At 42.3% G+C, this 21,957-nt stretch overlaps 1 protein-coding gene across 1 annotated transcript in view; it reads right to left on the reverse strand.

Annotated features, from left to right (window-relative positions):
* EIF5B (eukaryotic translation initiation factor 5B) overlaps window positions 1–21,957 on the reverse strand; it is a 37,504-nt gene that overhangs the window by 1,913 nt on the left and 13,634 nt on the right. Inside the window, exons 2-22 of the mRNA XM_086477061.1 lie at window positions 20,960–21,085; window positions 20,778–20,862; window positions 19,725–20,376; window positions 19,033–19,253; window positions 18,702–18,852; window positions 17,061–17,156; window positions 15,813–15,899; window positions 14,278–14,361; window positions 12,219–12,514; window positions 11,492–11,599; window positions 11,235–11,345; window positions 10,321–10,388; window positions 9,003–9,144; window positions 7,432–7,563; window positions 6,614–6,796; window positions 6,336–6,497; window positions 3,540–3,671; window positions 2,126–2,257; window positions 1,941–2,017; window positions 1,659–1,823; window positions 552–690 (exon numbers count right to left, since the gene is read on the reverse strand). Of these exons, the coding sequence (XP_086333187.1) occupies window positions 552–690; window positions 1,659–1,823; window positions 1,941–2,017; window positions 2,126–2,257; window positions 3,540–3,671; window positions 6,336–6,497; window positions 6,614–6,796; window positions 7,432–7,563; window positions 9,003–9,144; window positions 10,321–10,388; window positions 11,235–11,345; window positions 11,492–11,599; window positions 12,219–12,514; window positions 14,278–14,361; window positions 15,813–15,899; window positions 17,061–17,156; window positions 18,702–18,852; window positions 19,033–19,253; window positions 19,725–20,376; window positions 20,778–20,862; window positions 20,960–21,085 (3,349 nt within the window). The remainder of the gene's footprint in view (window positions 1–551; window positions 691–1,658; window positions 1,824–1,940; window positions 2,018–2,125; window positions 2,258–3,539; window positions 3,672–6,335; window positions 6,498–6,613; window positions 6,797–7,431; window positions 7,564–9,002; window positions 9,145–10,320; window positions 10,389–11,234; window positions 11,346–11,491; window positions 11,600–12,218; window positions 12,515–14,277; window positions 14,362–15,812; window positions 15,900–17,060; window positions 17,157–18,701; window positions 18,853–19,032; window positions 19,254–19,724; window positions 20,377–20,777; window positions 20,863–20,959; window positions 21,086–21,957) is intronic.

Below are 21,957 nucleotides of genomic sequence, written 5' to 3' on the forward strand. Positions count from 1 at the left end.
CACAAAACCTCTGCGCGCACGCCCTTCTCCCAATTCCTGTTGACGTACACGGACATGCTCGTGTGACGTACCGCGCTAGCAGAGCGGCCACCTCAGAACTGGCAAAGCAAAACCCACTGCACCCTAAGCGCATCATAATGAAAAGGGCAGCGACGTCAACCCATCCATAGCTCATCCGGGACATCGACATGTTATCCCTTAAGAGGTCTGGAGTTGCCTTCCCCGCCTCGTTAGCCACCAGGAATGACAATTTTGCTTGTTCCTTTATACCACAGTGGGGGAAGAAGGGCGGTTCCCTGGCAGGATACCCTCCAGCCATGCCCCTGGCAGGGCCCGGCGGCAGTCGGGAGGCTGCGCCCCGCTACAGGACTCGACTCTGTCCCAGCAGAGAACAGCAACATCACTGGGAAAGAGACTCGATCCAGAAGTCCGAACCTCATCTCCTACCAACCCTCAGGACGCTGGGGAAAGGCACACAAGCGTTTCCTGGTGCCTCGTCCTGGGAACTACCAGGCAGACCGAACGTCCGCTGGGAAGAGGCGCCTACTTACGTTTTTGCTGGGTACGCACATGGGAGTCCCCTGCTTCACCTGGCCGGCCTCCACAACTACACCCATCACTATTGGGTCACGGGAGTTGAAAATGAACTGAGGGAGTATCTTCATCTTGCAAGGAAATACTGCTATGTGCCTGGAAGGTGACCAAGAAAAGGCGTTTTGAAATAGGTACTGGAAACCAGTGTAACAACAGGAACAGCTCTGCCTTCTCCCACACTTTGCGGGCATTTATTCCGGGAGCATCACTTGGGGAGAAATCGAGTAGGAAAAACAACTCTTCCCCAATCTTGCTAATTCCAGTCAATACTTGATCTTCAAGAACTATAGGGAACAATAATCAAGCATGGCTGGCATGGATTTTATTTTGACTTGCTTGGGCAGTCAACTAAGACCAAGACCAAAGGAACAGTAATTTTACAGTATAATTATGGTCTCAGAAAAACACAGGAATAGAAATATTATTGCCTCAGGCCATTCACAGGAACTCAAAAAAATTCAACATTTTTTTGTAAAGTGAACAAATACGTTTAAATGCCGAGGCGCACAAAATCAAATTGGGATCAACATGAAATGAAACACAGTTTCGTTTATTTTGTCTGTCCTTACTTCACTGAGGATCGGCCAATGACACAGGTTCCAAAAATTCATTTGGGGTCCCTATAAATTCTAAAATGATTGCATATTCATGTTACTGCAGTCAGAATTAAGCCCTGTAGGCTGGAATTGCATAAACATGAAACAATAGAATCCAAATCCCTTTTATTTTCTTAACTCCGTGAGACTAACCCCTCTGTTACAAACTAGGAACAGAAGCCAAGCGTACAAAGCAAACGGTCACAGGAACGCTCCGTATTACAGGACAGTTTTACCTAAATCTTGTAACTGCTTCACAGCTCTCACCCTACCGAGCCTAATCCCAGCTGTAAACAGTCAGACTGCCGTTACTGTCCTATCCTCCTCCTCCTCCCCTGCCTTCCCAGCAGAACTACACGCTCAGTAACAACATGGAAACAAGAAATTAGACGCAATTCCATTTATAATAAAACAGTTAAGGGACATTGTTATCTGGGAAGCATCCCGAATAGGATCGTGCTTACTTACTTGAACTCCTCTTGTTTCTGTTTTTTGTAGTCTTGTCTATATTTTGTGAAGGCATCAAATAAGTGATAAATTATTTCAGCACTAAAAATTCGAACTCCTAAACTATCCGCCATTTCCTGTGCGTCACGCTCGATCCTCACATCAAATGCCAGAATGACGGCGTACCTGCAGCGAAAGCCCGTCAAACAGTTTACTAGCCAGACCGCGGAACCGGAGCCAAGGAGGGGGCCTTCCCGAAACGCCACCGTGCATTTACCAACGGCGTCCAGCAGAGTTACTTACTGCGGGTCATGCTCCAACATAACTGATGCCTTCATAACGTCTTTTTTATGGACAGGACCTATGTTAATTCCTGAATACTGTTGAAAGGGGAAGACACATAAATCAGTCAGTAATCGTTTCAAGTCAAGAAGTTACCAACTAAAACGTAGAAACCAGAACATCAGCTACAGCACAGAAGTACTTACTGGCACTTCTGATGTTTTAAGAAATTCAAGTAATGCTTCCAAAGAGCCTAAAGTAGAAGCCTGGACATAAACACCTTTCTCTTCCAATTTGATTGCATTCAGTGTTTGCTTCAGTTCATGGATTAGTTCATCCTTTAGGAAAAAAAAAAAAAAAAAAGATAAAAAAGCAAGTTTTAGTTCTACTGCTATTTATGCCGCAGGGTACCAAGTCTTCCTGTTCATGAGCTGCTGAAAGTCTGCGGCAGCTGCACGGACAGGTACCACCTCGCAGCCCTGCGATACACGGCTGCTGGTTTCTGGCCTTAGAAAAAGTCCGAACCGAGCTAGACTTGAGGGGTTTGCAAGCAGGTGGTCTCATGACACAAAGCAGATGCCCATCGTGGGGGCTCGTAGCATTTTTCTGCAGCCTGCACACAGCTCTCCCCAGCCCTGCCAGTTTCTACGGGCAAGAGGGTGTGAACGCTCCCCGTCGCGTGTGGCACTATCTTTGGTCGCCAAACCAAGGACCAACAGCAGGAGCCGACGCTCCTAGAACCGTGAGCTGGAAAGGAGGCCGAACGCTCTTTAGGCCCAGGTACAGAACAGAGGATGCAGCAGCAGCAGCAAGGCCATTCTGCTGCTTTCAGAGAAGTAAAATGCATTTTTTAAGAGCCCGTGCCTTTTAAACCCAAACACTCAGTCTTTTCCTCTGACAGATGAACGAGTGTTGCCATCTGCCTCGAGCCCTCTCATCTCTACCACTGGTACACTTTACGTACGTACTTCTGTGTACCCAGAAACAACGTCTGTATTTGGGAGACCTGAAAGATTAACCTTCCTTTAGAGGCAAAGATAAGTAGACAATCGGCTGAAGCAAAACTCTGGTTAGAAGTAAACTATCAACATGCGAGTTTCCTTTTTAAACTAACTTCCCAACTTCGGGGAATGGGAGCATCTGAGCTCAATTTTGGGTTTAAGATAGCTACATTCTTTCCTTCGCCATTTTTAAAGCGTAAGTCACAAGAGAAATTTACTACCGAAGTCTTAAATCAGCTTTGCAATTCTAATAGTTTGAAGAACTGCACTAGCCCTAATAAAATTTAATTGAAATATACGCATAAATGACAACACCAAATCAGTAACTAACACGTAGTCAAACTATGCTATGATACTTGTTTTCAAACCTTACTCCACCAGCAGAGACACCCCAGCAAGATACCAGGGAAAACTAAGGGTCCAGATGCTAACAACATCACCACACCGGTGCTGCATGTGGACACAAGGTTCCGGCGTGTTCCTGCAACGGTGTTTACAATGCACCCAAAAAAAAGCCAGTCACCTGCACATGGAGCTCTCAGCATCTGAATTTGCTTCATCACCAGAGAACTCTGTTACCCTCAGTTTAAGTGTCTTATTTCAACATCAGCCATCTCACCTTGAGGACTGGGACTTCATCCTCTTTATAAGCCACAAGCAAGGGCAAACCAGCCAGTGTTTTTTCCAAATCCTTCCCAAGAATCTTCACACCTTGAGCAGCGACGACCTCTTTGTGCTTTTCGTATTGGTTCTGAAAAGGAGAACACACGCTAGCAAAGAGCTCACGCGGATGCCAGGCAGCCACACAAAGCGGTGCTGAGCAGCTCAAGAACTTGCTGCCTGCAAGCACAGCAGAGAGGATGACAGTGAAGTCCAGCAGCTCCCATCCTTCATCAGTGATTTTCTCTACTTTGCGTTTACACGTTTCAGTCTGCACACTCCTCTCCCTTCAGGCACCCCACACACACCCCTGCCAAGGGGGGGCAGGGCAAGGGGAAATAATCTAAAAACAAGGGAGGAGGCCAAAAAAAGGAACATACACTAGAAAAGAGCAAGCAGTAATAGGCAGCTGATCCCTAAAAAGAAAAAACCCAAACCCCACCCCCAATTGTGTTCAGCCCCACAGGGGAGGGGAAGATGCCGCCAGCTGAACTAAAGCACTAAAGCTTTGGCTGACACAGCCCAAGGCTCTGTGCAGGAAAAGCTGACTCATTCTCCCGCTGGAGGCCTCCCACCCGGCCTTCCCATGGACATCGCTCCACGTCTGACTTCCCAGGTGCTCCTCCCCACCCAGGGGGACCTCAAAGATCTCTCCCCACTCAGGACACGGCTCTAAGGCATCACAGAAGCCATTATTTCTGAAGACCTTTAAACCAGCGTTAGAGGGATTTGCTGGTTTGTTTCTTCATTTCTTTTTTTCAGATGTCTGTCCCATCCTTCTCTTGGAACTGCAAGGCAGCTTCCTTCCTCAGCAAACACTTTGTTCCTGCAAGCCTCTATTCTTTAGCCCTCCACCCCAAAATTTGGGTTTTTCTTCAAGGATGACAGCTCCCCATGGACAAGCTGAACTGAGATGCATCCTCACCGCCTGCCTGCTTCAAAAAAAACCCAACCCACCAGCTCCCCTAGGATCCACTTCCCCAGTTAAAGGTTCCCAAATCCAGTGTTCTTCATTATGGTGCTGGCACCCTACACTCCATCTCCCAACAAAGTGCAGAGGTTTATCTGAAGACCTTGTTGATGGGAACCCGGGATCTGTTACACTGTTACTCAGTCCCAGAAAAAAAAAACAACCCTTCAGTCTCAAGAGTTTTACACACCAGTTTATCCTCTGCTTTAAATAAAGGGAAGTAATAGACAGAAACGCTTTCAGTTCATTCCTCACGGTACCAGACTATATTCAAGAGCTTCCAACAAAGCTGAGAACGTAACCGAAGCATAAACGTCCATTTTCCTTTCGCCATTCTCCAGCCGTTATCAAGTTACTACCATAAAACTGCACTCCAGAGCAGGAAGCCTGACTTTGTTTCTCCAAAGCTACTGTCCTCCCCCACAGCTGACTAGACTGCCATACACCCAAGTGGAGAGGGTGGCTCTTGTCTCCCTATTTAAAGCAGGCCAAGAGGCTCTTGCTCAGATTCCACCTCAGCATCAATACTGCAGCCTTCAGCACCGCCACGGCCACAGTAACACACTGTCTCACAACAGAGGATCGCCGTGGCAGAGAGAGAGACGCCAGCGTCAACCCAGGCCCCAACAGCCCTTAGGACTCACTTTACAAGAGCATCTAAGTTTGCAGGAAGGAACTAGACTGAACACCGGGGACTGCGGTGGCCTGCAGGGACGCAGTTCCCCAGCGCAGTGAAGCACACCACAACGGTTACAGCCTTAGATTAGGACCCCCAGTGCGGTTTTCCACCTCTAAACCAAGCCTTTAAGGCCTGTCCTGTTACATTCACCTGGGTCATCTGTACGGCTTGCTTCGCCTTGAGCAAAATCTGTGCAGACGCATATTCCTTCCCTTTTAAACAGGAAAAGTCTGAGCAGCTCTTTTCATCACCTTTGAACTGTATGTAATATTAATGTATGTATTCATGTATTTATAGCCTTCCGTTTCTGTGGCTGTCCTCCTCTCTCCATGGAAAGCAATACAGGCAGGATCTCAAACTCAGTGTCTCTCCCCAGTCTGTTCAGACCAGGGCAGCAAAACCTCCCACACTCTTGAAAATGACAAGAGGCTGCAGACTCTGCGGAGGCCCTGGTCGTCGCCGCTCACCGCTACTTCTAGAAATTCACTTGTTCACTCCTCAAATCTAGTGGTCAAGCACTGGAACCGGCAGCCCAGGGAAGGGGGGGAGTCATCATCATCCCTGGAGTGTTCAAAAATAGTGTTGACTTAGTGCTTCTAGGCATGGTTTAGTGGGCATGGTGGTGTTGGGTTGATGGTTGGACTTGGTGATCTTGGAGGTCTCTTCCTGCCTTAATGATTCTATGATTCTAAGCGTATATGATTTTTGTTATCAAAAAACCCACTTCTACTAATCATTTATACTTTAAAACTCAGAAGTCACCGCACTAGTACACCCCAACATATGTTTAAGCTGGGTATCCCCCTCTCGCACGTAGCCACGTGCTTGACTCCCTTACACTAAAGGACAGACATCTTCATCCTCACTGCAAGGCAACTCCTTGATCCTTTTCTTTGCCACTGTGTTACAGCAGACACGCCAACACGAATATACAAGCACGTTCACAAAATCGCTAGGCGTGCACTGTCTTCCCTTTTACGTCATCCTCGGGTACTGCTCATATAACTGCACTCTACTACGTTCTCATTTTTTATAAAACCTGGTATTGTCTTTTTTCCTGCTTCTAAACCTTCTCTGAATGTCAATGCACTAACCAGTTTCCATACCTTAACTCGTAGCTCCTTCATAGGAGGAGGTAGCAGAAGACCTCTAATCTGAGTTACTATAGGACCTTCTACCCCAGGAACAATAATGGTGTCTCCTTCTTTCAGGCGTCCATTAATCAAAATAACATCTATGGTAGTGCCCATGCCTGGCAGTGCTTTCACCTGAATGAAAGGGGGAAAATGGTTACTCCCTGTTGAAGCACTTCAAACGCTCCTTTTTTTAACCAGGAAGAAGCGGGCAGGGAAGGATGGATTTCAAACAACAACTGCTGAATTACCTCCATGACTTGAGCTCTCAGCTCCTGACACTCGGCCAGTCTCTTGGTCAGCATAGTTTGCGTTAGCTCAACGAGAAGAGCTATCAGACTTCCCATGCCATCCCCTGTGTGAGCAGAGGTAGGTACAAGAGAAACAAAAGTGCGGGGATCCTTATTCTCATAAAACAAGGCAGCGTTCAAGCCCTGGAATCAGGATTAATAGTTACATAGGGAAAAACATATACACATCAGCACTAACAGTAACACCCAACCCCAGGCCGTTATTGCATTGTTTAAATCCCAATTTTAAACTAAACATTGTTACTGACAGTATGCTATGGAACGTGAAGCCTCAACCCACACTTGGAAGCAGCATGGGATAACTCTGCAACGCCAGCTACCACATCTAGCTTCTAGACAGCCGTGTGTGTCACCACACCAGTTCCCAGAACTGATGCGATCCGTGCCCTGCCAGCGTCCAAGGGAACAAGAGACAGCTGGGATTCTCCCACAGAGAGAAAGAATAGGGACGGGAAACTTAATCTGCTATTCATGGCTCCACTGACCTCGCACAGCAATTAGCTGCTACTTTTCTCCAAACTAGCACTCTAAGGATGGGGCAGTTAAAAGATCAATTTAACAACAAAGTTCAGTTAATGAGAGGTAAACACCAGTGTGTCAGAAGAGATGCAACACTTCTCTTCCTAATCGAACTTGTTTTGGGGAAAGGAAAACCCACCACAAACCCAAACCAAACACATACACACACAAACACACACACACCCCCCACCTTTACTATTACTTTTGTTCACCGAAGAGCCTTGAACACCCCAGCCTACCTGTTTTGCAAATTCCACTATGATAGCTTTTGCACGTTCTTCAAATTCATCTTTCGTATTCTTTTTCTGCTTCTTTAGGGTGACAGCTACATCTGTATCTGGACTTTTTTTCCAGTCATATAACCTGTCAATCTTGAAAATACAGTAATGTCATCTCATGCAGCTTAATGGGCATCTTTATGCTTATGCCACATCATCTGTGAGAAATACTTTAGCAGCCAACATAGCTAGCCATGTATTTGCTCCAGTAATCAAATCAAATCTTTTTTTTTTGCTTTAGCTGCTGAATTTATCTCTGCTTATGTATTTACCTAATGTCAGACAAAACTTCATGACAGCAGTACTACTTCAGGTTTTAAAAATTCAAGCTATAATAATCTAGGTTCATACGAGGAAGTTTATATACATTAGTTACATCAAGTTTAAGGTAAAACATTCAGAAGAACAAGACCCACGTAAGGCTTCACATACACAAAAAAACATAAGGGTTTTTTTTTCTGAAAAGAGACTACTCTTTTCACAACAAACTTTTAAAATTTCCTGGTGAATTTGGACCCTTTCCCATGTTGCTACAGAGAAGGGATCACAGGGCGGGTGTTAACTGCATACTTCAGAAACTTTTCCCCAAGTAAGTTTTCAAAGCAGGACAGACTTAGTCCAAGTATGATGTTTGCTGTACAAATCAAAACTACCTCTTTAGAAAATCAATTATAACCTGGTCAAGTGATAGAACTATAACCTGAAACAGCTTCTGGCTGTTTAATCTCAGGCTCACTGTAGCCCTTAACACCTCTCCATCCACTGGGGTTTTTTTTAAAAAGCAGCTGTTTTCAGCAATGAGATAATGGTCTCCTCAGTTCCAACCACCTTCAAACTTAATGCCTATCTCGTTTTTTAAAGTATACTGTAATTTTTACATTGCACACAAATACCCTTCTGTAAATCCTCTGTCAGCATGTCAGAGAGCATCCAGTCATTGGACATGAGTAATTTCCTTATTATAATTTGTATGAGTCATCACAAACAGCCAGCGTAATTTCTCGTGCAGAGGATTTCTAAAGGCTGAAAACAACCGGCTTTACCATCTAATATTGCAGAGCCTGAAATACTTCCCACCAGTGACCGACGATACTGTTCCAGGAGCTTAAAAGCCAACTTGTCTTCCAAGTCAAACTAACTCATCAGTAGCTAAAATAAAGTAAGACTTTTCAGCGTGAATCTCGTCTCTCAATTCTATCAGAAAATGCACACAAATCCATCTAAGTAGGTGCAAGAAAAAACACACAACTGAAGTACAACTTCCAGAAATGTGAACCATACGTGGAAGTTCCATAAGGTAAAGAAACTTATCAGAAAGGACTCTGAGAAGAGCTGACAGGTTGTTCTGGAAAGCTCCTGTACAGCCATCGGGGTATCAAGGACATGAAAAATGCGACAGAGAGGATCTAAGAACCACTGCTTCAGACTTCACACAAACAATTCCAGTTCATGGAAGAAAACAGAAAATTGCCAGATGCCAAGCACACTGTTAGAGTAGAAAACCACACTATTAAAGCAAAAAGCTGTCTTACCTTGTTGAGAGCTACTATAAAGGGGCATTTCTTCGATTTCAACAGATTTATTGATTCAATTGTCTGTGGCTCCAAACCATGCATGATGTCAACTACAAGTATAGCAATGTCACAAAGTGAGCTTCCTCTATTTCTTAGATTGCTGCAGCATTGAGAAGAAAAAAAAAAACACCAAAGCAAAAAAGTCTGTAGCAACAGAACTTTCATAAAAACACCAAATACAATATCAAACTTACATTGACTAACAAAAAGCTAAAGCTGATCAAGTCATTTCTTCCTCATAACATGTAAACAGTATCAAAGAGATCTCAATCACACTGTGTAAATGCCATTTAACAGAATATATTAAGAGTATATGTAAGCAAAAATAAGAAACTATTTTCTCCCAAGAGTTTTCCCATTATTACTATTTTTACAACTTAAGATGTGTTCTGATTTTTCAGAGTAAGAACTGGGACAGAAACAGTGAAATACAGGAGTGCAAAGTCTGAACAAGGCAGTGTATCACACCATGCTACGCAAACGCTAAGATTATCAGACATCCTTGGTCCCAAACAGAACCTGGCGAGGAGGTGAAGAGCTGTAAGTGGTACAACGCCCAGGAACTGATCAGACCATTACCGAGCGCCCCAAGACCTGGCATTTCAACGCTTGCAGAGGTTTATGTTTACGAGTGTCACACCAGAGTCTTAATCCTTCCGTCCGGGGATTTCACCCGAGCACTACCACAGGGAGCACAGTCGCACATACCCTCTTTTAAACTTACAAGTTCCCTTAGTGGCTTGCCTGCCTGCCGCTGGTGTTCCCAGACAGCAGATGACCTCTGCTAAGAATCTGCTGACCTGTGCAAGCGGTAACCTCCAGCCTTACAAACTCCATTACCTTAACTGGGACACTGAACCGGAGGCCAGGACAGAAGTTTTAACGGTTCGCAGCAGAGTACTTGGGTCACCTGAAATCCTCACCTTTTCTTCTCCAGCTGCCTCTCTGCTTCCGTTTTTCCTCTTATACTAACTATTAGGAGAAAAGTTATGTACGTGCTTTTTCAGATCTCCATGGCTCGACTGGCATGATGACAGAAAACAAATCAGATATAAAAGGCCAGCAACTAACCAGATATAAAAAGCACCTGCAAAGTAAGCAAACCCACTTACTCCTCTACTTTAGGATTTTGGTGTTGGTTTGGGTTGGTTTTGTTGTGGGTTTTTTTTTTTTTAAGTGAGAAGAAACACAAAGGATTAGGCAAAGACCTAGCACTTTGTTAAAAATATGTCCAGATGCTTCAGCTGGGAAGTACCATATTGCAAGCAAACATTACCTGAAAGACTCATGTCCTGGTGTGTCGATTATCAGCATGCCTGGAATTTTTATGTTCTCTCTGTCAAACTAACATGTCACAGCATTAGCCATCTTGTAAAGATTACACAAGAAGAATTAAAAAAACCCCAACAAACTAGGAGCTTGCAGCATTACTGACAGCCTTCACTTCAAAAATCCAGATACATATTTTAAGAAAGGCCAACAATTTCCATCAATCAAATCAGTCAAAACCTATTTAAATATAAAAAAAAAAAAGATGCAGCACATTCCCTTAGGTGTCCAGTGGCCATAAGCTCAGCTAAAATTAATAGTTCAGGCTAGTGAGATTTATCATCCTTGTCTCAAACATTTCCTCCTCTGCACTGACTTTACATTTTTAATAAACTGAGTAAAATCTTGGAAAAAGCTGTCAAGGTTTCTCAATCAGCTGCTGCTGCAAGCGAAATAGGATGTAGTATCCAAAACAGGCAGTACAGCATAGTTACTGTTTCTGTAACACAATAAAATTCAGCACCCAGGAGTAGGCCAAATTTCAGCACGCACAGTAAAAAGGTAAGTTTTTAAAACAGAAAATATACCCAGTAAGTTTGAAAAGTCTCAATTTAGTACCAAACCATCAACAAATAAGCAGTCTAGGTACCTATGCGTACTGTCCAGTAAGCAGTATTTGTGTATTTTTCTGAAGAAGTGGCAATGCTAGCTGAAACCAAACGTTATCAACTAAATGAGAGCACCTCCCCTCCGGGCAGGGGGTCAGGGAGAAGGATAGGAATTAAAAACCAATCAACGCCAATATCAGAGATGGGGGCAGGGGGGAGTACATCTGCCTGTGTCAGGAAATCTCACAAGGCCTTAACTAGTTTACATTTCATATTTTTCCCCAAAAGCAGTCTTTGAAGGGCTGTAACTTACGTTTTTCACCATCTTCGTTTGCTCATTAATAGCTTCAAGGGGAACATTAGTCGCACCGATCTGCTGAGTGATACCACCAGCTTCACTGTCCTGTACATGAGTATGGCGGAGCTAAAGACAAAAATAGACCAGAAACACTTACATGCAAAACACTGAGGTCACCCCTTCGACTACACTTTAATTCTTTCTATTTTCAACCAAAAAAGCACATGCGTAAACAAGGTGCACAGGCAGTGCCTTCACGTTCCACATCTTACCTTATCTAAGATTTTGGTCTTGCCTGTGTCTACATGCCCCAGGACACAGATAACTGGTGCTCTGAGCTTCTCAGTGTTCATATTTTTGCTGTTTTCAGCTCGTCGCTTCTATGTAAGAGACACAAAAATGGGTAAGTATAAGCCAAGAACCCCAGCTCACCTCTTGACTCAATGACATACATAAAACAGAGTCAATCGGGGGACTTAAATTTTCAAGGCCATTTAAGGTCTGTCAATCCCTTTTTGGCAAATCAAAAATTCACAACTAAGAGTTAATTTTTTGTTTGGTTCCTTCTGGTTACAGTCTAGCAGGCTGTGTTATAATATCCACTAACACGTGGCCTTGTTGATGAAGCATCTTGGGTAAGAAAACCGAGGACATTACAGCCACAAAAATGTTCAACAGTTTAGAAATACATATTTTAAAACTCAGAAATATCTATCTGTAAAGGATAAAAGCCTCCTTCTCCAGGAGGGGGAGACGTGGAGGGGAACGACACTGAAGTGCACGTTCTCGGTGATGACGTTATCTAAAACCAAGTACTTCATCTTCAGGCAAAAACAGGTATTTTTTTCTTAACCCTATTTCTGGACCTGACTAAATATTAGTCATGACACAGCCATCATTTTGACAAATACAGTTGAAAGGTTTTTCAATGAACTGAAGATCAAGTTGTTTCTTACAGAACACAAGAGCCCAGCTGTTCAACTGAAGCTGTACCAGTACCTCGATTCTCCGCTTAGCTTTGTCATAGGCACGCTCTTCCTTAGTGCGGTCATCATCGGAGTCATACTCGGAATCAGAGCTGATTTCCTTGCTGGGCTTTTTTTCCATAGATTGTTTTCCAATAGCTTGGGAGTCTGCCTCTCTCTCATCTGAAGTCTTTTCATCTTCATCTTCACTCCCTTCACTATCTTCAGATTCTTCACTCTCTTCTTCCTCTTCCTCCTCCTCATCTTCCTCCTCCTCTTCCTCATCCACTTCATTTTGTTCTTTAACTTCAATGTGGACAGGTTTGCTCTCTGTCAAAAAAACAAACAACCTGAAGTAAAAATTGTCTATGAAATTCACACTTGTGGGGGAGAGGGCAACAAGAAAACCAGAGAGAGACTACTACAGAAGAGTGAGGACAGAGTAGGTCCCGTTCAAGAAGTGTTCGTCAAGATAATTTTTCAACTTTCAATATACAAAAGTGTTTCATGCTGATTTGTGTTTAGAATCTGTGCAAGCACAGCGAGTTTGGAGTGGTGGGAGGAGGGACAGTATCAGCAACTTAGGCCTCACATCTTTTGCAAATATTCAGATGAAGTGACATTCTTTAAAGCTGTGTGCACTTCATAAAGGAATCAACGCACTAACCCCTTAAACAGAAAGCCAAAACACTCCAAACTCCACAAAATATGGATTCTGTGTACTACTGATCAGGAATGCACGTTTAAGCAGAAGTAACAATCAGAACAAATGGTCTCCTCTACATCTTTTAAAAGATCTGATCTTAAGATTTTCCTAGACTGTTCAGAGAAGAATAGTTATTTTTCAGAGCAATTCTTCAGTAACAGAACAAAAAGAATTATCAGAAAGTACTTTTATTTCTTTGAAAGCTTCTCATTTATCATACTTGGAAAATCACAAGAGAGAAGCTAACAAACACTTTAAAGCCACACATTCTCTCCTTACAGAGCTGCTAGGAGGCTCACTGCGCTTGGAGATTAGCTATGTCTCCTTGCTACACTGAAAGTCCCTCAGCTTAGTACTACACTAAGTCTAATTCCCAGGAAGGCTCTTTTTCTGGATCGCTGCGGCAGATCTTTCAAATCCAAGCAGCAAGCGGCAGGATGGGACATTCTCCGCAGGACAGTGGCAACAGACTCACACAGACTTTTGGGAAGGTTAGCAGCCCTCAGTACTCAAAGCAGAACAGTCCAGCCCCACTGGAACACACGCTTGTGCTGAAATAAAATCCATACTGCTGTACATAGACGTATACAGAGTATTACACATGAAAGCACAGCTGCTGAAAGTATAGGGGTGAGCAAGTCAAAAAATACTTGATGAACAGTCTTTGATCTTAAAAAAAACAACAAAGACATCATGGAAGCACTAAGAACAGTGGCCAGTTCCTGTTCAGGAAGACGGGCAGCAATACAGCTTTCTCCACCACTGGAAGAAAACACCTGCGAAGTTGGCTGCAGACAGAATATGGGCTTTGGCACAGGCACACAGGAACGTGAACGTTCTGGCAATTCTTTCCTTTCTTCCATACCTGCCTCAAAGCAGCAGATGAGAGAAGGTATCTAGAAGTTGCTACAATGCATGCACACCGGCCTTCATGCCATCTTAGTCCCCCACTCAACTTGTCTCAAAGGTAGTCTCCAAGATGTCGCCAAATTTGTGTAGTAAAACTGTTATAGCTTTGGAATGGTTACTGGAGCAATACAGTATCAGGTAAAAGGTTTCCCTAAACTCCCAGAGGTGGTTTACGCACACATTAAGAGAAGGAGGTTTTTACACCCGTAAAACCAAACAAAAAAATTCCACCTGATTTATTTTAGGTGATAACTGCACACATGAGTATTTCCAAAGGGTCTTCTTGAGCACTATTTGTGCAGTTTCTGAAACCTCTGCCTTTGAGCAGAGGATCCTATATCTACTTATCATCACACTTGCTTCACAATTTATCAGGGGGAGAATCTAAATACAGTATTGTTTTCTACAGACACAAAAAACTCGGCCCAAAGAAACCTCTTATTCAGGAAAAGTATCCGTTTGGTATTTACGTGCCCACCTTTCTCTCCATCTTCATCACTAACCATAGCTTCCCAGTCATCCAAACCCGCATCTTCCGTTTCTTCTTCTTCCTCCTTTTCTTCTGAAATGTAAGACAGACAACATTAAAGGAAAAGAAAGAGACAGTCCAGCAACACACAACATTTTTATATGCCCCTTCCTTTGGCATACCAACAACTGCAACTTAGAAGTTCGCTGCTACCATAATTCTACCAAATTATCTCCGTGTTCCCTGAGCAGAAAGTGCTGCATACTTAAGAAATAGCTTCAGTTCTCTCCATAAAAATCTCACAGTGCTAGCATCTTTGCCTAGCACAACATATTTTTGCAAGAGGTAGCTAAACTATCCATCTAGCTCCTGTCTGCGTATCGTGCAAGCGCCTGCGTAACGCGTGCCACACAAACCTCTGCCACAACCACATCCCTTGAAAGGGGCTGCCCAATTAACAGTCAGCCATGTGTAACAAAATGATAGAGAAACAAGAAAACAAGTTGGGCTACAGCATTCATTTTAATTAGGCTATTAAAATAGTCTATAAAAAGTGCTATTTTAGGACTCCAGTGCCTTAACATAATTATACCATGGATTCCAGAAGCATTAAAAATATTCATTCCAGCAGGAATGCAGTCAGGTGTATGACGAGACTGCAGCTCTTAATTACAGACAACTGGAAAAGTGCAAACTTCTAACCCTCTCCAAAAGAGGCATTAAACAATATATATGATGCAGCACATGGAGTGTCATGAAATGTCAGCTCTGAGATGAAGAGTAAGTTCCAGACTGCTAGAGTATCAACTGGGAACTAATGTTCTGCCAGTGAGCCCTTCTCTTTTACAGCAATGGAATTGCTCCTTCGAGAGGTCAGTCAAGCTAGAATTAAGAATACCCCTTCAGCTTTGTTTTCAAAAAGCTGGAAATTTTGACAGGATTTGTCTGACTTAAGAATAAGGGTAAAAATTGAAACAGTCTCCTTGCCAAGGAGGAAGTCCGGTACAACATGATTTTGCCAAAACAAGTACTGTGTGTAGGTAAAAATGAGGGCAACAATCACTTGCTAAGCTGATACTCAGTTTCACAAGCTAACCCATATCCACTGCATTCAGCACCTGTGAAAGCAAAACACTAGGAATCAAGAACACAATTGCTGTGAATATTGTGGTATCAGTACTACAAACATCATATTTCCTCCCTACCCCCACCTAACTGCTAACAAAACAGCCTTTTCGAAAGCAAATGAAAAGCCAAGGGAGCCAATCATAAGGCATTGGATGTGCTTATTTGAGATAGTTGCCTAAGCCAACTGAACACTGGAGTTCACCCAGAATAAGGGACCTTTACACTCCCATTTTGAAGCTTCACGCCTTTTTGTTCCATAAAATCCCATCAGTTCCTCCCTTAGGAAAAGAAAAAAAAAACAGCAACTACCTCAAGAAAGGATGGCCACTCAGCGCCCACCCAGCAAGGTATGACACTACCACGCAGTACTGCCCCACAGCCTGCCGTGTTTCAAGTTCATTACCATTACTACTAACCTGGCTCTACTGGAAGAGGAGCCTCTTCTTTTACTGGTGTTTCCAGTTCTACAGCATCTTCAGCTGGGGAAGTTACCTCCACGCTTTCTGAAATTGCAAGAAAGCAAATTGGTTGCTGCATTCTTCCAAGGTGCAAACCAACCGACTCAGACGTACACCTTCACATTTAAGTTTTGGGGTTTTGAGTTGTGCTGTTACAAGTAAATAAAATCTGAATTTATGTAATACCAAACTAACTGAACTCCCACCAACTGAGCTAAAACAAAGTTAGACCATGTGCTTCTTTGAAAATCACTCGGCTTTCTGAGCAGTTAAGTAGATTGATGTGATAGGTCTGTTATTGGCTACAAGGATTACCACTGCTTTTGAACATTAAAAAAACCTCGCTTTCTTTAAAGGACAAGAGAAAAGTGAATACTAATGAACTACCCACTCTCGCTCTACTGTTCCTTATTAAAAAAAAATTAAAAAAAAAAAAACACTGACACAATTCAGATAAGCACTGTTCTCAATTCTTTACACACACTCCTAAAGTGGTAAGTGGCAACATAACTCTCATGTTAAATGCGAAAAAAAAAAACAGATAAATAACAAAAAACCTGAGGCCAGGTGACTTAAACTAAGGAGTCTTGAGAAGAGCCACAATAATATCCCCACAGGAAAGCCACAAAGCACAAAAGTAAAAAATTCTGACACATTCAACCTTGGTCTAACTAGGGCAATAAATTCTAAGTTTTCAAAAATGCTGAATTACTCACATCCTCAAAATTGAATATCCTGGATATTGTTTTATATACAAGAAAACAAATAAAACAAGCAAATTGCCTCTAACTGAAAAGAAAAGCACTAAAACTAGGATCAATCCCCATTCAACCTGCGACATCACTCAGACTTAATTACAAGTCTTTACTGCTTACACTACATGGTATTTAACCCACATATGCACCCAAAGCATTCAGCCTCACATTCGCAAAAGGCCTTTACATTCTGTACATCTCCGATGTTCAGAAATTCTAAAGAAAATACCCAGGTTAGGAAAAAACCAACAGTAAAACAAAGGATTAAGTGAGCAGCCTTCCGACCAACTTTAGGCTCCTAATGTATCAGTGCTTGCATGTGGGAGCAGGGGCGTCAGAAGAACCTCAGAGGCACCCTGAAGTGCAACTTGTTTAGGATTAGCTGATTTACTCCACAAACACTTCCGGAAATGTGACTAATTTATTCAGTATCCCTACATGCAAACCACACCTTCTTTATTTTCCGGCTGCTGTTGCTTCTTTTTCTTTTTGTCTTCATATATTGGCCTCTTCTTTGGCACAGAGTCTTTGGATGGCACTTCAACACCTGCAAAAAAAAAAATTATTAGAAAGAAAATCCAGGGGATTAATTACTAAACATAAGCTTTGGTTTAGATGAGAACACATTTTCCCGAATTGCAAGGTCAAAGAAGGAAGGGAGTGGAAAGCAGATTGAATTAATATTTTATCTTTTTAAAAAGTCTGATTTTTCAAAAGCTGCAAAACTTGAGCAAAGTACAGTTCTTCAGATACGCTGAACGCTCTCATACAGAAGTTAGATTACTAATGGGGCAGGAATGACCCACACCATCTGATCCCAAGACTCCAGGTTGGAAGCTATTACATATGTAGACAGGATTTCATGAACACACAGACCTTGAGTTTAACAAGCATATACCAAATAAAATCCGCTATGCTAAAACTCACTTAAAACCAGCCTGCCAGCCATCCTAGTTTCAGGCAATCTAAAGGCACAGCTCTCCTTAAAAGTTTAAGGTTGCTCAGTAGGTACTATTTTCCCTTTCGCTCAGTGTTGTTTTGTTTTGTTTTAGCCTGGTTTTCTTTAAATAACATAGATGTCTGTAGGTATTAAAATAATGCCAGGTTCAATTCATCAGCTTCCTCTTCACCTCACCAGAAAGACAGCGCTATACTGTTGGAAGAGATTCAATTAAAAACAGAAGTCTGGTGCAAAGAGAAATTAATAATTTAATTACTGCCCTACCTTCTGAAACACTCCAAATTCCTTCACATACTGTGTGATTTACAGCGTAGATCTGACAAAAAAATCCAGCTGTGGCAGCACACAAATAGAAGGATTCTAGTAACTACAGCAACGACTGAAGAGAAATGGCCTTTGTGTATACGTAAGAGCTCCAAACGTTTTACTAGCTAGAGGTTCCTACCCTTACACATCCACCTACCAGCAAAACGTCAGACAGCGTTTTCTACAAATACAAAGCGAAGGATACTCAGCACTCAGGAATTAATTTCTTTCCTTAGCCACAAACAAGTTACCAGGAACAAATTAGGACATGGGCTCACAACACGTTGGATACATTTACTTCACCGCAATGGAAACAGACGATATTTGATGGAGAAGCAGGAAAGCCCCTATACAGCCCTCTCCTGAAGCAAATGCAAGAGGGTGTGCTGCTCCCACCGACTAGCTAACGAGACGAGGCAGGGCCTTTACTTAAGTGAGCCCATAAATTAATTCGAGAGGATCCAGATCACTGGTCTTACAAGACCTGCAGCACAGCCCGTCTGCTTCTCCTGGCCTTTAGACTCTTAAAGTCAATGGAAAGAAGTGAGAGTTGCCTGAGTTCCGTAACTAACATCTTTAAACCGTAAGTGAAATATATTAAAAATACATTGCTCATGTAAAGTGCAAGATGAAGATACACAGACTTTTAAACCTACTTAAAAAAAGGGGTGGGGTGGCCCACGCACACTGCCTTCCTTGACAACAGGGCAGCTTTACATCAAATTAGCATTTGCCCTCCTAGCTTCAGATTGAAAAAGCAAGCACAGAGCAGTAAGGGGTATGAATGGTACTGTTGTTAGTATTATTTTAAACTTTACTGCTTACCCTGAGCTTGGAGTAGTTTAAGAGTTGCCTCCGCTCTGGCTCTGGCTTCTCGTTGAGTTTTTGTTAAAAGTTTTCCCTCCTTCTTCAAACGCTCCTTCCTCTCTTTTTCCTTCTGTTTCTTTCTTTCTTTCCTCTCTTGCTCTAATCGTTCCTAGAAAAAGGTTAAAAAAAACATGCAGAAATTTTAAAGCATGCTTTACACAAAAGCTGCCCAAATGTATATTCTATTGAGAACAAACATATTAAGGACTAACCCACCAACTGCACCAGCAAGCATACAGGTCAAGATGACCCTCTCCCTTATTCTATCCCAAGAGTCAGATAACAGTACCTCCTCTTTACGCTTCGCTTCTAGTTCCTCCAGTCGTCTTATGCGTTCTTCCTCCTCTCTTTTTGCCCTTTCCTCCTCCTCTTTCATTTTAGCCAAGGCTTCTTGCATAGCTTTGACCGTGGCTTTACTGGGACCCTTTTTCTTCTCTTTCTCTTTTTCTTCTTTCTCACCTTTCTTTTTTTTCTTGTCTTTTTTCTTTTTGTCCCCTTCATTGTCATCAGCTTCAGAAAGAAGAGGCATACATTTAAAGATCCACGAAATTTTAAAGATACTCTAACTAACGTTTCAAATATGATAAATAACATCAAACGACATTTTGACTGGCTACTAAATCAGCATTTCATAATGAAAAAAGTAAAATGGTCTCTTAAATTACAAAGTCAGGGCCTGAAGTCTTAAAGTAACAGAGAAACTGGGAAGTGAAAAAGTATCTTTGCAATACAGATCCATAAGCACATATTATAATGAGAATTTGCCATTTGGCTTTTGTTTTCCCACGTACCTGAACAAACTACAGGCCGCAAAAAACAGCCACATGTGAGCCAACACAGAGAGGCAGACAAGGCTACCACATGTCTAGTATTCCCAATTCAGAATAAAGCAACAAATCATCCTCACTGCCTGCCAACTCTTTGGCCTTCTTATAAAAGCTACAGTGTTTAAATTCCAGTTTTAGAAGCCATGTTACAAACCCTCTGTTCCTGCAGGAGCCTCTCCTTTTTCCCCAGGGCCAGGGGTTGCTGTGAGTTCAGGAGAAGCCTTCTCCTCCGCTTTTTTTGGAGCTTCCTTCAGCTTTGCTGGTTCTTTACCACCTTCTAATTCTTCTTTCTCTTTCTGCTTCCTCAGTTTGGCTTTTTCTTCTTCACGTTTTTTCCTTTCACGTTCTTTTTTTTCTGCCTTCTTCTGAGCCACTGTTTTTACTTTGAATGAAGGTTCTTCTTCATCATCCCCACTCTCAGCAGCAGCAGTGGACTTTGGTTTTTGGTTTTTCTTTTGTCCTTTTCTAGACTGGGAGACCTCATCTGATTCATCGCCACTCTCACCTGTAGACACTGCCCCCGCACGCTCTTTGCTTTTCTTAAAGTTAGTTTCATCTTCTTCTGACAAATCATGCTTTTTATTTGACTTCTGAGTTTTCCCTTTGCTTTTCTTAAGCTGTGTCTCATGATCATCATCATCACTGCCAGAAAGCATGTCTTGCTTTGCTTTCTGAGTTTTTTTAGATTTTTTATCTTTATCTTCCACTTCCTCACTGTCATAGTCATTTTCCAGATTGGCTTTTTTACTCTTTCCTTTCCTCTTTTTATCTTGTTTTGATAAGCTTTCTTCATTGTCATTTTCAACCTGGTAATTAAACAATTCAACAATCAGCCATTAAAAATTACCTGCTATTGTGAGCTGGAAAGTAGCATTGAGAGATGTCAAGAAAAACTTCTCTTATTGAAGACACAAGTTTGAAAACAATAACTATTCCTGCTGAGTGTACTACACCTCAGCCCACAATTAAAATTTATTCTGATTGGCTTTGAATAATTATCAGCATGAAGACACAGCTTCTGGTAAAGTCTTTCACAATTGACTTTACAATGAAAATATGATCGAGTATAAATTACATGTACATGCCAGCTGCACGTTTCACACAGGATCTCCAACGACACTGCAACACCAGAATTTTTCTGGGACAGAGGTGTCTCGGATTTTAACTACTTCCTATTTAAATAGCCCATCTCCCTCTCAGTGTTCACCTTTCCTGCAGAAGGCTCCCTGTCAACTTTCCCTCCTTGCGCCTCTATTGACAGTTCTTCCAGCTCCTTCAGGATATCATCTTCACTAAAATAAGAAAGAGGTTGCAGTACTTGAGTAACTGAGCTTTTGTGTAATGGAATAAAATAGGATAGATCGAAAAAAAAAACACCCACAAACTTACTCAAAATCCTGTTTCTTCTTCTCTTTTTTCTTTTTGCCTTTGGATTTCTGAGGCTCTTGCTCCTTTGCAGCTCCTGCACCTTCTATCTCAGCAGCAAGGGCATCAATATCAATATCATCTTTCGCACTAAAGCGCAAAAGGAAAGCAGGGTTATCAAGAGTTCAAATGTTAAGTTTACATAAGCAGAAGCCATCTGCATAAAACAAACAAAAGCTTCAAAATGTAAAACCAAATCACAAAACATAAGCACTGCAGGGGCAAAAACCACATTTAACAAACCATTAAGCACTATTACCTTATTCCACCCAGTAGGACGAAAAGGAAAAAGCTTCACACACGTTGTCTGCTTGAGGGGAGGTGGAACAGTAAAACAGGTTCAGTTCTTGCAACACTGACTTTAAATGTTTAGATGCAAGATTTGATAAAACTTCTTGGAAGAACATAACTACTGTTTCGCTTCGTTCCTCCAAAAGATAAATTGTTTAGCCCTTCAAATCACAGTAGGTGTCATGGATAGAAAAGCAGCCCCCACCATGAAAGTCCAAATATGAAGCACAAACAGAAGAAACCCTGCAATCTAGTAACAAGGACATTCTATTAAGAAGCACTTATCTACTCCCTTAAACACTCTTTAGCAAACAAAAAAGCTACCGTATTTTTATTTAGCAAGCTTCCAGCTTGTGATAACAGTTGTGTCTGCCATCAGACTGAAAAGTTTTATTCTTATCTTTCAAGAAAAGAAGTCACATGGAGGAACACAGTTCAGCCCCGAGCCAGACTCTAAAGCAGGTCATGAAAAAACCGCAGTTGGCAAGCAATCATTTCCACTGCTTGCCTTACGATTACCTCTCCCCAGCCTAAAGAAAGCCACAAGTTTCACTAGGCATCTGAAACACACATATTTCCTCAATAGACATCATTATATCAAGTTTCTCTTTCAAAAGCGTTTTCTTTTCTTGCTACAAATAACCTCATCTGCAACCAAGCACAAGTTGCAC

Source organism: Leptosomus discolor, chromosome 1 (assembly GCF_034619465.1).
Source record: "Leptosomus discolor isolate bLepDis1 chromosome 1, bLepDis1.hap2, whole genome shotgun sequence".
Taxonomy (NCBI): Eukaryota; Metazoa; Chordata; class Aves; order Leptosomiformes; family Leptosomidae; genus Leptosomus; species Leptosomus discolor.